The sequence below is a fragment of the Rhinolophus ferrumequinum genome, chromosome 7 (assembly GCF_004115265.2).
Source record: "Rhinolophus ferrumequinum isolate MPI-CBG mRhiFer1 chromosome 7, mRhiFer1_v1.p, whole genome shotgun sequence".
In the NCBI taxonomy this organism is placed as follows: domain Eukaryota; kingdom Metazoa; phylum Chordata; class Mammalia; order Chiroptera; family Rhinolophidae; genus Rhinolophus; species Rhinolophus ferrumequinum.
Genome location: NC_046290.1, coordinates 90,935,199 through 90,951,151, shown reverse-complemented (window position 1 = coordinate 90,951,151; position 15,953 = coordinate 90,935,199). Strand labels below are relative to the sequence as shown.

The following is a 15,953-nucleotide window of genomic DNA, read 5'->3' as shown; positions in this document are numbered from 1 at the left end:
TGAATCTCATCCATTGAGAAGGAGGTTGGGGTGGGAAGCACAAGTATATTGCTGTTTAAGGACACCACTAACTTCTGCTCAGAAGTTGGCCAGGTGCAAGGAAGGCTGGGAAATGTAGTCTCTAGTCATATACCCAGCTAAAACATTATTAAGAATTGAAGAAGGGAGATGGCTATTGATGTAAGGCTAGCAGTCTATGTCACTGGTGGATACATCTTATCAAGTCTACCTCTTGTATATTGCTTAAATCCATCCCTTCTACTGTATACCAACTCCTGTCACCTTGATTCTCGCCTATTTCCTGGCTTCTAGGGTAGTCCCTCTCCAATCAACCTGTCAAATAGCTGCCAGAAATATCTTTCTAAAATGCAAATTGGATCGTATAACTTTACTGTTCAAAACCATGCAGTCGTTACCCATCAATTCCATGAGAAGGGCCAAACTTCTTTGCATGTCACACAGGCTGGGTCTTGTTTATGCTACTCAAACCGACTTCCACCCTCACTCTAACTCTACTTCCTTGTCAGCCATGAAAATTCAGGTCATTTTCTCAGGCTTAGTTTCAGTATTGTCTCCCTGACCACACTGTTGTTTGTGCCCCACTGCAATGCTGGCTCCATTCCTATTGCAGCCTTGCTGGACTGTTTATTTCTGGGCACTAGCCACCTGTACTAGGCTAGGGGTTCCCTGTGAAGCCAAAGCACTTGGTTTATCTGGCAGAGGGCTGGGGGAGAACTCTCCAAGAAATGAGCAGACTCGCACAAGATGCCAAGTCATTTCCAAAGTGTGGGGTCTGAGGGTCCTGGCCCTACCACTTTTGACGTCATTACCAAGTGCTCAGGTTTGGCCAACCTGGATGCGGGCCTGGAATGTGAGAACTTCCTGATGACTTTATTGAATTGTTTATTCATTTATCTTCCAGGATAGACATTAAACTGGACAAGAGTCTCATCAAGTTATATGAACCATTTTATTCCCAGTGTCTATCAGGCACTTAGAGAACATCTATGAAATGACTGTAAGTATAGCAACATTACCCCCAGGATCAATAGTTTTCTCAGTTCAAATATCACTTACCAGCTGAGTGATCTTGGGCAAATCACTTAACCCATCCATGCCTCTGTTCCCCCTGCAAAATGGGGGTAATGATCGGGTCATTATGAGGACTAAATTACTTAATATTTGTAAAGCATTTATAACAGTGCCTGGCATATAGTAGATGCTTTGTGTGGGCTAAATAAAAATAGAGTTCAGGCATGAATGGGTTGGTCTTTGATTACTTTTCCACTTTCATCTCCTCGTGACAGTGGTCTCTGCCACCAACTCCTTCTAGACTGAGCTCCTAACAATTTTCACATATGCCAGAAATGTTCATGTCTCTAGACCTTTGCACATGTTTTTTTCTGTGTGGAAGACCTTTCCCACTTTGTTCATGAGTAAACCACTATTCATCCTTCACAATTCAGCTCAAACTTCACTTCTAGAAGCCACCATGGACGCTCAGAGACAGGTGGCCCATCCCTTCTCTGGGCTGCCATTTCACCTCACTTTCATGCATGTCTGAGCTCCCCACTACACCCCAACTCCCTGAGAGCAGGGATACATCTTACACACTTCAGTATTCCCATACTTTGCACAATGCCTCTCACACTGTAGACATAAAAGATGTTTGTTGGATCAATGAATGACATTAATTTATGAATGAAATAAATTAATAACCTCTTCCTTAATTACTTTCATAATAGAATGGCATGTCAGATACCATGACAAATGTATCTGGCCACAGTTGACTGGGAGGTAAATCAAGTCTAGTTCTGTAGTTAGCCGACCAGCTTTTCCACCAACCATGACAGGAAAATTCACTTATCATTACCAGGTAGACTACAGATTCCTAACTTATAAGTAATAATATTAAAGACTCAAAAACTCCCCAGGGACTTTCTTAGGACCCAATGTTTAGTGAATAGTCTTGGGTGCCAAACACTTAGCCCAACACTTGATTCTGACACCAAATTGAGTCCTCACCACCAGCCCCTACAGATGGGAACAGTGAAGCTTGGAGAGGGACACAGAGGTGTTATGAAACAAGGTCATCTGTCAACTGGCTGATAAGAGATGTGAGTTCTAGTCTTGGCTCTGTCCCAACGGCCTGTGTGACCCAAGACAGGGTCCCACCTCTATCTGGGAAAATCCCTGTAAAATTTAGGAGTTGGATCTCTATCAGTAAGGTTTCTCCTGCCTGGGGTAGTTTCTGAATGTGAGATTCAGACTGGAGGGTTGGGGGATTAGTGGGAATTGACAGGGTGAACTTACAGAAGAAGTGAAGCAACACCATTAAATGTCAAAAAATGGAGAGGTGCAGGCCATGAATAGAATCACTTACCCCTCTAGTGACCCTTTAATTCTCACCTTAGCATTTTGAAAAATAAAACAATGCAGGCACTGAGAGGTTAAGGGGCTCATCGAATTCATCCAGGCCTCAGTTTATAGAGGTCAATGACTGACCTAAGGTCACTCAGGAATATTTCAATTCCCCAGCTCCTGAGTCAGCTCTGTTCCCTATAGCTCATTCATTCCAATGAAGCCTGGACCCCTCCAGTCTGGGGAGCGACGCCTGGACTCAGAACCAACCCTGGGCATGTGAAATACCCACATTACTAGTGGGTAACCGATAAGCCAGCTCAAGCCATCGTCCTTTGGCTTGGGATGGGTAGAGTCTCTTCCAGAATGGTCATCTGGTGAGCAGAGAACCTTCAGGGGCATGCTGCCTCACACAGTACCCTCGTCCTCTGCTATCTCTGATCTAATGCTCCTCCCACCCCCAAACAAGTAGGTGGGAGTGCCCCCAACACGCACATGTATTCACATGCACATTTGCACACACATACATATAGATATGTACACATATACTGACACACAGAAACACATGCATGCAGGCACACCCCCACACACATGCTCACATGAAAGTCTCACATCTAAGAGAGGCTGTCAGAGGTGCTCCCTCACCTTCGCTATCAGAACTGCTCTGGAGGTGGCCTCATGCCAGGAGTGCAGATGAACCTAGGAGCCTTCTAGTGGCTTCCTTGATAAATGCCTTCTGAGGAGAACATATGAAGACAGAGGGGTAGGGCAAGGAAGCTAAAGCTGCGCCCTGTGTGAATGTATATACACGTGTGAACACGTGTGTATGTATAAGGCCTAGGCACCAGGGGATGGGCGAGGAAAAGAGGGACCATGAGAAAGACAAGGGTAGAAAGAAACGGAGACGATGGAGACACACCCACTCCCGTACCTCTCCCTCTCCTTCCCTTTCCTCCTTCTCCCAGTGATTGCATTCAGGCCTGGATATGGCAGAACCTTGCTCAGGAGCCTGAGGATGGACGACTCTCCCGGTCTATGGCGCCCTCTCTTCGACTCCACTTAAAAAAGTAAGGGAGCTGGGACCCCATCAGTCATCCTTCAGAGTACTGGTCTCTGGATGGACAAAGTCTCCATCGCTTGAGTACTCCTGCTCTCTGCTTGTCTATCCCTTAGGGTCAGTCTCAACGTCCTAGCTCTCGTCCCGCTAGTCCCCTCTCCGCCGCCTTCGGTGGACGTGTCTGGCCCTTTAAAGCAGCGGCCCCCGGCGGGGTTATTGTCTCGCCTCACAGCCAATCCGCGGTGCTATTGGGGGCGGGGGATCCGGCCTCCCGATTGGCCGCCCCGCGCCCCGCCCCTACCGAGATCCCGGGAGCTGTCCGGCCGCCTCGGTGCTGATCCCGCCGTCGCCCACGGGCCGAGGGCAGCGCTAAGAGGGCACTATGAGCGGGGGCGTCTACGGTGGAGGTGAGCGAGCCTCCGGCATCGGGCTTCCCAGCCTGAAGAGGCCTCACCTGCAGCCCTGCGCCCCGAACCCGCGCGACCCAAGCTCTGGCCACCCCGGGGCCTGTCACCTCTGCGCCCGGGTTTGGGTCCTGCGCCACTCCTACTTTCGGTCCTCCCCGGACGCTCGCTCTTACCGGGCCCAACCTCTCCACAATTCAATCCACCACCGCCCGACCCCCCGGCCCTTTCCTTCCCAGAAAAGAGAGTGGCTTAAACAAGGCCATTGGGCAAGAAGGGACTCTAGAGGCATGACCCCCACTCTCAGGATCCTGGACTCCAGGCCGAGCTCCCATCTGCCCAGGCGGGTGTTAAAAGTGGCAAGACTGTGGCTCTGCCCTGGCCTCCCCTCGGAGCTATACAGGGGCAGGGAGTTTGGGAGAGACCCCCCCTCACAATCCTGTCTCCCCGCACAGATGAGGTGGGTGCGCTGGTCTTTGATATTGGCTCCTTCTCAGTCCGCGCTGGGTACGCTGGAGAGGACTGCCCCAAGGTGAGCCTTCCAGCCCTAGGGGCTCCTAGCGGCTCCGGACTCCCCTCCAGGCTTCCCTGTGACCCAGGGCTCTCACAGCCCGGAGAGCTCTGCTGAGCGGGGAATGTGGGGGTAAACCGAGGGGCGGGCTGAGGGTCCTGCCATGTGCCTGTACAGGGTCAAGAGGGTTCTCCCTCTCCCTGCCCATTCACCCCTCCAGGCTGACTTCCCCACCACGGTGGGGCTGCTGGCCGCGGAGGAGGGGGGCGGGCTGGAGTTGGAGGGGGAGAAAGAGAAGAAAGGAAAGATCTTCCACATCGACACCAACGCCCTGCATGTGCCTCGGGATGGAGCAGAGGTCATGTCACCCCTCAAGAATGGCATGAGTAAGGGCCCCCCCCCCCCACCGCCTTTTGACACAGATCTGGAGCCCACCCCATAACCCGGGACACAACACCCCACACCCATGGAATTTTCTTTGCAACTGCCAAGTCCCAGGGATCCCCTCACTGCTTCCCACAGCTGTCTGGTTCCCAACCCAGGGGCCCTGCCAGATACCTGAGAAGGGGGGATTTCTGCTACAGCTGGTCTCATTTCCCCTTCCCTGGACTTGGTCTTTCCCCTTCCTTTTCTTCCTGTGTCTGGACCCCTGCCTGCCCACCCTCATCTCTTCCCGCTGGTCTCCTGACCCCAGTCGAGGACTGGGAATGCTTCCGTGCCATTCTGGATCACACCTACAGCAAACACGTCAAGTCTGAGCCAAACCTGCACCCAGTGCTCATGTCTGAGGCCCCGGTAAGTGCCTCATCAAGCCCTTAGTCCAGCCCTAGGGCCCACCATTCATCTCTCTCCTCAAGCCCTGCCATCAATCACTCCACCTCAGTTTTCAGACTTTCTTTCCAACTGCATCCACTTTCCTTCCTCCCTGATTTAGTCTCCATCTCTCTCCTCCTATTCGATCCACTCACCCTTTCCCCAATCAGCCTTATCCACTACTCTCTTCCCCCCAAAAGTCCTTTTTTGAACTTTTAACTTAATTTTTTATCAATATTATATATGTACATAAAGTATGTTAAGAAAAAAATGCCATTTATGCTCCTCCTTCAATTTCGTCTTTCCACAGGCAACGCTTTTCTCTCTTTTAGCTAACTTTTTTGTCATTTTTCTTTCAAATCCATGAATATTACACTTAAATTGCTGCTTATGGATTTTTTAAGTGTTAGGCATTATCTATAGATTTCTGATTATAGAAAGTAGGCATTTAGCTCTCTTTCCTCCCCCAACCCATACCACACATGATTTTTCACTCCTACCTTTAGGACAGTTGCATTTTAGGTTTTTAAAAGATCCATATTCAGTATTTACACTGCTGCTATTATTATGTATGCTAATCAGGGCTGAGCCAGGCAGTAAACTGTGGTTACTTTTCCTTTCCTGAATAACCTTTTGTTTTTCCTAGAACTGAAAATTGTCTTGGTTTTTATTTTGCATAGTTTTCTATCTAATTAATAATGTGACCCTAAATTATTCATTAGTTATTTATATTTTTCTCAAAACATTAGTTCCTTTAGGTATTCTATCAATTTCATCTTCTTGAAGAAATCTCTCCAAGAACCCACTGCTTTGCTCCACTTTGGACTGGTTGCTTTCTACTCAGAGGACATAGCTATCATTCTGACATCTCCCTTCATCATCATCTTAGGGAATTCCTTTGTCTCTCTCCTGTATTAGAAGTCCTGTTTCCTATATCTTATGACTCCTTTTCTTGATCTACTCCCTTAGTTTCAGGGAGCACATTCTCCAGTAACTGCCTTAGGAAAGTCATGGGAAGTAAACTTTTTGAGACCTTGCATGTCTGGCCTTGCATCGATAGCTTAGCTAGGTATAACACTTCAAATTGGAAATCAGTTTTCTTCAGAATATTAAAGACACTTCTTCATTGTCTTCCAGAATCTATTGTTACCATCAGAAAGGCTGAAAATATCCAAATTCCTGATCCTTTGATGTAATTTTTCTTTCTGAAAGTTTATAGATTGTTGACTTTGTCTTTAGTGTTCTATAATTTCACATCATATTGGTTTATTTTCACCCATTGCGCTAGACACTCAGTATGTCCCTTCAATCTAGAAACCTGTCTTTCAATCAGTGAAAAACTAGTTTAGTAACTATTCAATTCCGTAATTTAAATTATTTATTTATCTCAATTTTCTGTTCTATCTTTTGGGAAATGTTATTATTTGGATTTCACACCTCCTGAACTGATTTTCGAATTTTCATATATTTTCTCTTATGTTTCCATCTCGTTTTCTTTTCCTCAAATTTCTAAGATACTCCCTTAGCTTTGTTTTTTAACCCTTCTATTTTTTATTTTATTTTTTATTAGTTTCAGATGTACAAAACAGTATAATAGTTAGACATTTACAACCCTTCACGAAGTGATAATCCCCTTCCCCCAAACTACTTCCCCTCTGACATCGTATATAGCTGTTACAATTCCATTGACTCTATCCCCTAAGCTGCACTCTACATCCTATGTGTGTGTGTGTGTGTGTGTATACATATATACACACACACACATATGTGTATATATATATATACATGTGACTATGTGTGTATATATATATGTATATATGTATGTGTGTGTATATATATGTGTGTGTGTGTGTATATATATATGTATACACACACACACACACACACATATATATATATATATATTTGCAGTTGACATTCAGTATTATTCAACTTCAGCTTCAGGTGTACACTGCAGTGGTCAGGCATCTACACCGTCCATGAAGTTTTCTCCCTAATAAGACAAGTGTCCATTGGATACCCTACAAAATCTTCACAACATTATTGATTATATTCCCCAAACTGTTGTATTCCCATGGCAATCTTGTGGTTACCAATTTGTGCTTTCTAATCCCCTCACCTTCTCTCTCATTCCCACCCCCCTCCCACCTAGCAACCCTCAGTTTTTCTCTATATCTCTGAGACTGATTAGTTTCTGATTAGTTTGTTCATTTATTCTATTCTTTAGATACCACACATAAGTGAGATCATATGGCATTTGTCTTCCTCCGTCTGACTTATTTCACTTAGCATAATGTTCTCTAGGTCTGTCCATATGGTTGCAAATGTTAACCCTTCTATTGAGGTTTTCATTTCTGATCCTGTGTTTTTAATTTCCAGGAGCTCTTTTTTTGTTACATGAATGTTACCTTTTTTTAAAAAAAAAAAGATTTTTATTGGGGAAGAGGAACAGGACTTTATTGGGGAACAGTGTGTACTTCCAGGACTTTTTTCCAAGTCAAGTTGTTGTCCTTTCAGTCTTAGTTGTGGAGGGCGCAGCTCAGCTCCAAGTCCAGTTCCTGTTGCTAGTTGCAGGGGGTGCAGCCCACCATCCCTTGCGGGAGTTGAACCAGCAACCTTGTGGTTGAGAGGATGCGCTCCAACCAACTGAGCCATCTGGGAGCTCAGCGGCATCTCTTGCGGGACTCAAAGAATTGAACCGGCAACCTTGTGGTTGAGAGCCCACTGGCCCATGTGGGAATCAAACCGGCAGCCTTCGGAGTTAGGAGCATGGAGTTCTAACCACCTGAGCCACCGGGCCGGCCTGAATATTACTTTTTAGCATCCTATTCTTGTTTCATGGGTGCAGTATCATCTATTATCTCATAAGGATATTATAAGTTGTGTTTTTGTTTTTGGAAGTTTTCATCTCTATATAATCTCTGTTCTTCCAAGTTGCTTTTTTCTGCTCTTTTTGGAGGGTCTCTCTAATTGTAGAGGCTTTTCTTAGGTGTCTGCAACACCTTGCTGTCTACTTCTGTTTAAGAGGTGGGGACTAAAAAGCTGATTGGAAGCTGTGTGGGGTGGAGGACTATGAATACTGACTATGATCTTTGCTATAGGTTGATCTAACTGGGAGGTTTGTTAGGCAGCCTCTGGTAGTTGCAATCTTTAGATCTTTGATGTAACCCACCGGGAAGACTTCCACCCTGAACACAGGCCTGGCCACCCCGTTCTGAGAGCCAAGTGAGGAAATAAGGCTGATGTTCTCAGGTTTCCGTATGTATGGCTCCACTTAATTGCCCTGTTTTAAGTATGGTGTTCTCACTCCCAACTGTGTCAAATGTCCGACCTGTTCAGAGATCCAAAGTTTTACTCTGTCCTGAGTAAACTTTTTCGTTTTCTGCTGAAGTTTGGTGGGTAATAGCCCAGTGACACGGAATTAGGGAGAGAGTTTAGGGATCTGTTACTTAAATAGTTTTAAGTAATCTTATTTTAACTTTCCCTTCATCTCCACTTCCAGAGATACCTGAAACTACCAATTCCTGAGCCCTGTGGGTATTCTGTGATTTAACACAGATTATTCCTGGTTTTTTTCCCCACTACTGGCTTAGGAGTCAGCATTCTTGAATCTGTTAAGTCAGTTACCACTCACATATCTGATTTCTAACCTGCAAAAATATGTTGCCATTTTCTCCTTTCTTATTATTTATTCCCGGTCCTTGAAGGATCTCTCCCTCTCTCTCTCTCTCTTTCCTTTCCTCCCTCCCTTTCCCTTTCCCTCTCTGAGGTAAAATTCACATAACACAACATTAACCATTTTAATGTTAACAATTCAGTGGCATTTAATACATTCACGATGTTGTACAACCATCACCTCTATCTAGTTCCAAAACATTTTCACCCCCAAGGAAAATCCGTTTTCATAAAGCAGTTTCTCTCCACTCCTGCCACAAGCTCTTGGCAACCATCAATCTGCTTTCTGCATGTATGGATATATCTATTCTGGATTTTTTGTACGAATGGAATCATACATTATGTGACTTTTTGTGTCTGTATTCTTTCACTTAGCATGTTTTTGAGGTTCATCCATGCTGTAGTATATATCAATACTTTATTCTTTATTATGGCAGAGCAATATTTCATGTTGTAGTATATATCGATACATTATTATTTACTATGTCTGAGTAATAAATATTCCATTATGTGGATATACAACAATTTGTCCATTCCTCCATCGATGGACATTTGTGTTGTTTCCATTTTTGGCTATTGTGGATAGTGCTCCTATGAACATTTATGTATAAGATTTGTTTGAGTGCCTGTTTTCAATTCTTTTGGGTCTATAACTAGGAGTGGAATTGCTGGGTCATATGGTAATGCTATGTTTAACTTTTTGAAGAACTGCCAGTTATTTTCCACAATGGCTGAACAATTTACCTTCCCACTTGCAATGGACAATGGTTTTAATTTCTCCACATCCTTTCCAATGCTCGTTATTTTCTGTTGTTTTTTTTGTTGTTGTTTTGTTTTGTTTTTTAATTATTATCACCATCCTAGTGGGTGTAAAGTGGTATCTCATTGTGCTTTTGATTTGCATTTTCCTAATGGCCAATAGTATTGAGCATCTCTCTATATGTTCATTGGCTTTTGTGAGTTTACGTCTTTTTAAATTGCCCCTTTATTATAGTTTTGCTGAGAACTTGGAAGGGAATAAAATTAGATGTTTGTATTCAATCCACCATTTTTACCCAGAAATCCTCTTCTCCAGCTTCTTGCCTCTGAGATGATTAGAATGAGAAAGAAGAGAAATGTTCTGGGGCTTAGAGGAGACTGAAGTGTGTGTATTGTACAATAAAGAACACTGGGCCAAGAGTTAAGAGACTATGACTCTAGAGTCAGCTCTACCAAGAGCTTTCTATGTGATCTTGGGCAAGTCACTCTCCCTGTCTGATTTTTGTCTTCTCCAGCTGGGTTTGGATTGTGATCTTTAAAATTCTTTATAGTTCTCACATTCTAAAGATTTATGAGGGTCAAGGGGGCTGACCTCTTCTCCCAAAGTTCTTTTTTGTTTGTGTATATGTGTGTGTGCGTGTGTGTGTGTGTGTGTGTACGTGCATGGGTCTGGACCTCTCCATTCCTGAATCCTCCCGTCCTGCACTTTCTCCCCAGTGGAACACACGGGCCAAGCGGGAGAAGCTGACGGAGCTGATGTTCGAGCAGTACAACATTCCTGCCTTCTTCTTATGCAAGACAGCTGTGCTCACCGCGTATCCTCTGGGTTGAGCTGCTCCACCTGGGTGGAGGGCCAGGGTGGGGTGCGTGGTGTGCTGAGCTGAGGGCTAGGCCTGATTCTATGGAGATAAGGTCCTGGATGGGTAGACACCCCCCTAACCCTTATTAGTGCAGATATCCCCTGTGGGCTAAGTACCTGGGACCCTGGGGTGGCCAGATCAGTAGCCCCTTCCATTTCCTTGGAAGAGAGAGAGAGATTTGGGCCAAGTAGACAGCAGGGGCTGGGGCTGGGGCTGGAGAGAGGAGGGAGAGGTCCATGACACTGAGGAGTTTCCTTCCCAAACAGCCAATCAGCATTTCTTTTTTAAAGGATCTGCCTTGCATTGAACCCTGTGCTAGGCACTGTGACAATACGGCCCCTAATTTCAGGGAGCCCATAAGACATAGACCAAGACTAAAGAGAGGCCGGGAGCTCAGAAGGAAGGAATAGAGAAAGATGTAATTCAGACAGCGAAGCAGTGACAGGGGTCTCAGGAGCCTTCCTCCAGCAGATAGGTCACAAACCAGGATTGATTTGCAGCCTGGGAATGGGCTGGACCCTGGGAGAGCAGAGAGTGACCAGGTCAGGCCTGGTGCCAGCCCCCTCCTTTGGTGCTGCTGTCTCTTTGACCTACCCATCCCATGCCAGCTTTGCAAACGGACGCTCCACGGGCCTCGTGCTGGACAGTGGGGCCACCCATACAACAGCCATACCAGTGCATGATGGCTACGTCCTGCAGCAAGGTGGGGCCTCGGCAGGGGTCGGGGGTGCCTTGGGGGACCAGACCTTGACACCCCTCCCCTTCCAGGCATCGTCAAATCACCCCTGGCAGGGGACTTCATCTCTATGCAGTGCCGGGAGCTCTTCCAGGAAATGGCCATCGACATCATTCCGCCTTACATGATCGCAGCCAAGGTGGGACCTCTGGGGTGTCCTGGGCACTTACCCTGTAACCCACTGACGCATCAGATATCAGAGCCCCCAGGATATCGGAGCAGCAGGGCCCCCAGAGGACCCTGGATCCAGTTCCTCAATTTACAATCAAGGCATCAGAGATCCAGACAGGCTGAGGGATGTGACCAGGTCACACAGCCAGGTGGTAGCAGGATGTGTAGGGCCAGTGTGGTGAGTTGTGGGGTCCAATAGACCCAGGTTCAAGATCTGCTTCTACCATGTGAGAGCTGTGTGACCTGGAGCATGAGACCGAAACTCCCCACGCCTCAGTTTCCTCCCATGCAGAGTGGAATTACAGCACATAGGGCTGCTGTGAGTGTTACATGACACACTGCATGTAAGGGTGCACCCTGCACACTGTCCCCCCCCGCCACACACACACACACACACACACACACGGAACGTGAACATAGCTCAGTAAAGGCTGTTTCCTTAGGTTCTGGTTCCACCGTATTCCCCATGCTCTCAGCTTTCTCTGAGTCCGGACTTTCAGATCAGCTGTAGGCGATTCATGCACGGCACACATGGAGACAGGTTCTCCCCATTGTCTCTTCTCTAACAGGGAAGGGGAGAAACAGCTTTCATGGGCAACAGAGCAGAGATCCCGGTGCCCATTAGCTGCAGAGCCAGCAAGTGCTGCGAATGCAGGTGTGGTCAGAGTGGGCTGGGCAAGTGTGGGACGGGGAAGGGTGCTGATAGGTTGTGCCCCCACAGGAGCCTGTACGGGAGGGCGCCCCCCCAAACTGGAAGAAGAAGGAGAAGCTACCCCAGGTTTCCAAGTCCTGGCATAACTACATGTGCAATGTGAGGCACTGGAGAGGGCCCCCTGAAACACCCTGTCCTCCCCAACTCCCAGCCCCCCTGCCATGAGTAGAGAGGAAGGGACAAAGGCCCTGGAGCTGGGATGGGGCTGGGGGGTCTGAGGGGGGCCGGCCCTCACCCCGTCCCTGGGTTCTCAGGAGGTGATCCAGGACTTCCAGGCGTCCGTGCTGCAGGTGTCAGACTCTCCCTACGATGAGCAGTGAGTGGGGCCCGCAGTTGGGGGGTGGGAAAGAGGCTCAGGAGGGACCTCTTGTCCTTTGTGAGCACTCTCGACAGAGTGTTGCTACTTCCTGGGCAGGGTGGCTGCGCAAATGCCCACAGTGCATTATGAAATGCCCAATGGCTACAACACAGACTATGGTGCTGAGCGGCTCCGCATCCCTGAGGGCCTGTTCGATCCCTCCAATGTCAAGGTTGGGCTGGCTGGCCGGCACTGGGGTGGGGCTGGCTGGGGGCTCCCGATGCTGAGGTGTGGGGGAGGCTGGAAGGATCCCAGGAGTCTGAGGAGAGGGGCAGAGGGCCCAAATCCCCCATTGCCTTTCTCTGCAGGGCCTGTCGGGGAACACCATGTTAGGTGTGGGCCATGTGGTGACCACCAGCATTGGCATGTGTGACATCGACATTCGCCCGGTGAGGCCTGAGCCTGTGGCTGAGCAAAGGGGCCCAGGAAAAGTGGGGAGACAGGGAAGGGCTGTTTCTTGTCTGCTCACTCCTCTTCCCTGCTCTCAGGGCCTGTATGGCAGTGTCATTGTCACAGGCGGGAACACGCTTCTACAGGGTTTCACTGACAGGCTCAATCGAGAGCTTTCCCAGAAGACCCCACCGGTAGGAGCCCACCTGCAGCCAGGGTCCCGGTCTCCGGTCCTGGCTTAGCCCTTTAGGACCAAGCTCTCCCTCCTTCCCAAACATCTATTGCTCTGGCCACCAGAGTAGCCCCTCCCCCTCTGGCTGCGCAGTCTGCCCACCCCAAGCCTTCTCCTTCCTCGGAACCCAAGGGGCTGCTCCCCTAGCCCTTCTTTCCCCCCAGAGTATGAGACTGAAACTGATCGCCAGCAACAGCACCATGGAGCGCAAGTTCAGCCCCTGGATTGGGGGCTCCATTTTGGCCTCGCTGGTGAGTGGACAGGGGCCTGTCCTCGCTCTGACTACAGACGAGGGGCAGCCCCACTGCCTCGCCTGTCGCCTCATTTATTCACACAACAAACATTTAGTTTTGAGGAAGGGCAGTCAGTGCTCCCGGAGGGATGAATTCTCCATCAGGACACAAATCGGGGAGCAGAGGGACAGGAAGTTGGGAGGTTGGTTGGGACGAGGTTTGTGGTCTGTGTGCCAGGGTGAGGCACCCACTATACTCAGCAGAGAGGAGACACTGACAGGCTGGGGCAAGGCAAGGTGATGGTTACAGACATGTTTGGGAAGACTGTCTCTGGGGATTGGGGAGTGAGCTGGATGAGAGGACACCTTGCATGGAAGCTCTATTGTCCTAGAATCATAGAGTGGGTAGAAGTGGGGGTGAGGAGGAGAACAAAGGGCAAATAGAGAAGGAGGCAGGCAGCTTGGTTCTGGGCAGTAGGTGGTGAGTTCAGTTTGGACCTACTGCTGGGCAGAGAAGGATGTCGAGCAGGGAGATGGAGATGCAAAATGCATCTGGAGGTGTCAGTCACATAGAGGGGACTGCAGGGCCATGACAGGACAAAGAGGACATCCACTGGAGAGGGAGTCCCCAGGGTCAGAAAGAGAGAGACTAACAATCGAGTTAGTTCAGGGCTGGGAGCATGTTAGCTATACAGCTATTGTGCGCCTCCTGTATGCTGGAAGTGGACACAAAGCCTGAAAGAGTCCTTGCCTCCATGAGCACGGACACTCTAGAAGCCAAGACCATTAAACAGAGTCACCACAAAGTATGGGAGTGTTCCTTTAAGGGAGGACCTGATCCAGCTCAGGGGTCATGAAAGGCCTGTAAGGAGCATTCAAGCCGAGATGGGAAGACTGAGTAAGAACTTACAAGGCAAAGAGGGAGAGAGGGTGTTTGGACCATGGGGATTGGCAGGCAGGCCAAAACCAGAGGCCATGTGAGTTTAGGAAGCTCACTTGGTCTCAGTGGTCTCCACTGTGACTGGAGTTTGACAGAGGAGTGGTTTTGGGGTGGAAATGGGAGCTTATCAGAGGTCTGACTGACAGAATGTGGACACTGGCTATAAGAGGTAAAATGGAAGGAGTCCAAGGTGACGCTCAGGATGCTAGCTTCTGGCAGATCTGTCCAATAGGAATGTAATGCGAGCCACATAGGCAATGTCAAGTTTCTAGTAGCCAGAAGAATCCAAAGAATAAGGTGAAAGTAAGTTTAAAGAATATATTTTATCTAATCTAATATATCAAAATATTATTTCAATGTGCGATCAATAGAAAAATTATTGATATATTTTACATTCTTTTTTCTGGACTTAGTCTTCAATATCCGGTGTGTGTTTTACACATAGAGCCATCTCAGTTTAGACCAGCCCCTTTCAAGTGCTCAATAAGCACATGTGGTCAGTGGTCACTGTTTTGGACAGCGCTCCTGTAGAAGGTGAAAAAGACCACAGAAGCAGGGTTGGGCCAGACCTGGAGAAGACAGAGAACTCAGTCGTGGACATGTTAAATTTGAGGTCCTGAGGGATACTCAGGAAAAGGTGTCAGCTGAGTATTTGGGTGTGGTACTCAGCACGGAGATCTGTAAGGGAAAAGGGGGGATTGGGGGGCTTAGCTCATGAGCAGAATCCAGGAAACCTTGTTCTGTGAGGCAAGGAGAGAAACAGGCAGAACCAGGGACACAGACACTAACTTTCAGGCAGAGACAGAGGAACCATCTAAGAGAAGGGACACTCTGGGATGTCCAGTGCAGGAGACCCTCAAGCGGCAAGTTTCAACAGGGGTGTGGGGATGGGGCGCCAGAGTGAAGACAACTCCATCACGAGTTAGGTGGAGCAGAAATGGTGAGGGTGGAGGAAAGATTTTTTTCTTGGGAATGAGGGAGACTTGACGTTTGTAAGGCCTGATGGAGTGACAGGGTACCTGGTGGAGGAGGAGTGTGTGTGTGTGTGTGTGTGTGTGTGTGTGTGTGTGTGTGTGTGTGCGCTGTTGGGGTGCCGGTTGACTGGCCTGGGGCTGGCCCAGGTCAGACAGGTGCGCAGTAAATACTTGTTGAATAAATGAATCAATATTATGATTGACCTATATGACGAGGGGTACTAGCCCTCCGAATATGAAGGAGTTGGTGGAAGAATGGGGGCGGGAGGTCGTTGCAGGAGGGAGGTGGGCCTGACGGGGCCGGGGAGGTCAGGAGGAGGGTTTCCAGGCACTGAGCCTGCACGGGTAGAAAGTGGGGAGGCGCTTCCCCCCACTCTTCCAGGGCCTCCCTGACCGTAGATGTTGTCCCCCGCACCCAGGGCACTTTCCAGCAGATGTGGATCTCCAAACAGGAATACGAAGAGGGCGGAAAGCAGTGCGTGGAGCGGAAGTGCCCCTGAGGTCTCCCCCTCTTCAGGCCCACCGCAGCGGTGGGGGAGGGGCGCTCAAAGGAGGAGAGGGTGTTCCCCCCGCCTGGCCTCTTCCAGCGCAGATCGAAGCCCCCATCGTCCCTTTCTCTTTCCCATCCCTCTCGTCCTCTTAGATTGTGATGTTTCTGGGTTGAAAGGAGTAAAAGTGTTTTACGAAAAAAAAGAGTTTGGCCTCCCGGGGAATGGAGAGTGGGTGCAGGGGTCTGGGAGTCGGTGATGGGGGGGGCACACCTACATC

General features: G+C 48.4%; 1 protein-coding gene across 2 annotated transcripts; it reads left to right on the top strand.

Annotated features, from left to right (window-relative positions):
- Nucleotides 1-3,692: 3,692 nt before the first annotated feature.
- ACTL6B (actin like 6B) lies at nucleotides 3,693-15,772 on the top strand. Of its 2 annotated transcripts, none has more exons than XM_033109824.1 (14): nucleotides 3,693-3,825; nucleotides 4,278-4,354; nucleotides 4,554-4,719; nucleotides 5,028-5,128; nucleotides 10,298-10,395; nucleotides 11,049-11,143; nucleotides 11,209-11,315; nucleotides 12,069-12,158; nucleotides 12,314-12,375; nucleotides 12,475-12,589; nucleotides 12,726-12,806; nucleotides 12,906-13,001; nucleotides 13,204-13,290; nucleotides 15,605-15,772. In XM_033109824.1, exons 1-14 carry the CDS (start codon nucleotides 3,801-3,803, stop codon nucleotides 15,683-15,685), a joined length of 1,281 nt encoding a protein of 426 aa, XP_032965715.1. In that variant the 5' UTR covers nucleotides 3,693-3,800; the 3' UTR covers nucleotides 15,686-15,772. The 2 variants fall into 2 exon arrangements, with proteins under 2 accessions (XP_032965715.1, XP_032965714.1); XM_033109823.1 differs by having other exon boundaries at nucleotides 3,714-3,825; nucleotides 4,511-4,719.
- Nucleotides 15,773-15,953: the final 181 nt, after the last annotated feature.

Coding starts and splice junctions, on each gene's coding strand:
- ACTL6B (XM_033109823.1), top strand. CDS start 4,278: ATGAGGTGGGTGCGCTGGTCTTTGATATTGGCTCCTTCTCAGTCCGCG. Junction 10,396..11,048: donor AAGACAGCTGTGCTCACCGC/GTATCCTCTGGG, acceptor ATCCCATGCCAG/CTTTGCAAACGGACGCTCCA. Junction 12,159..12,313: donor GGCATAACTACATGTGCAAT/GTGAGGCACTGG, acceptor CTGGGTTCTCAG/GAGGTGATCCAGGACTTCCA.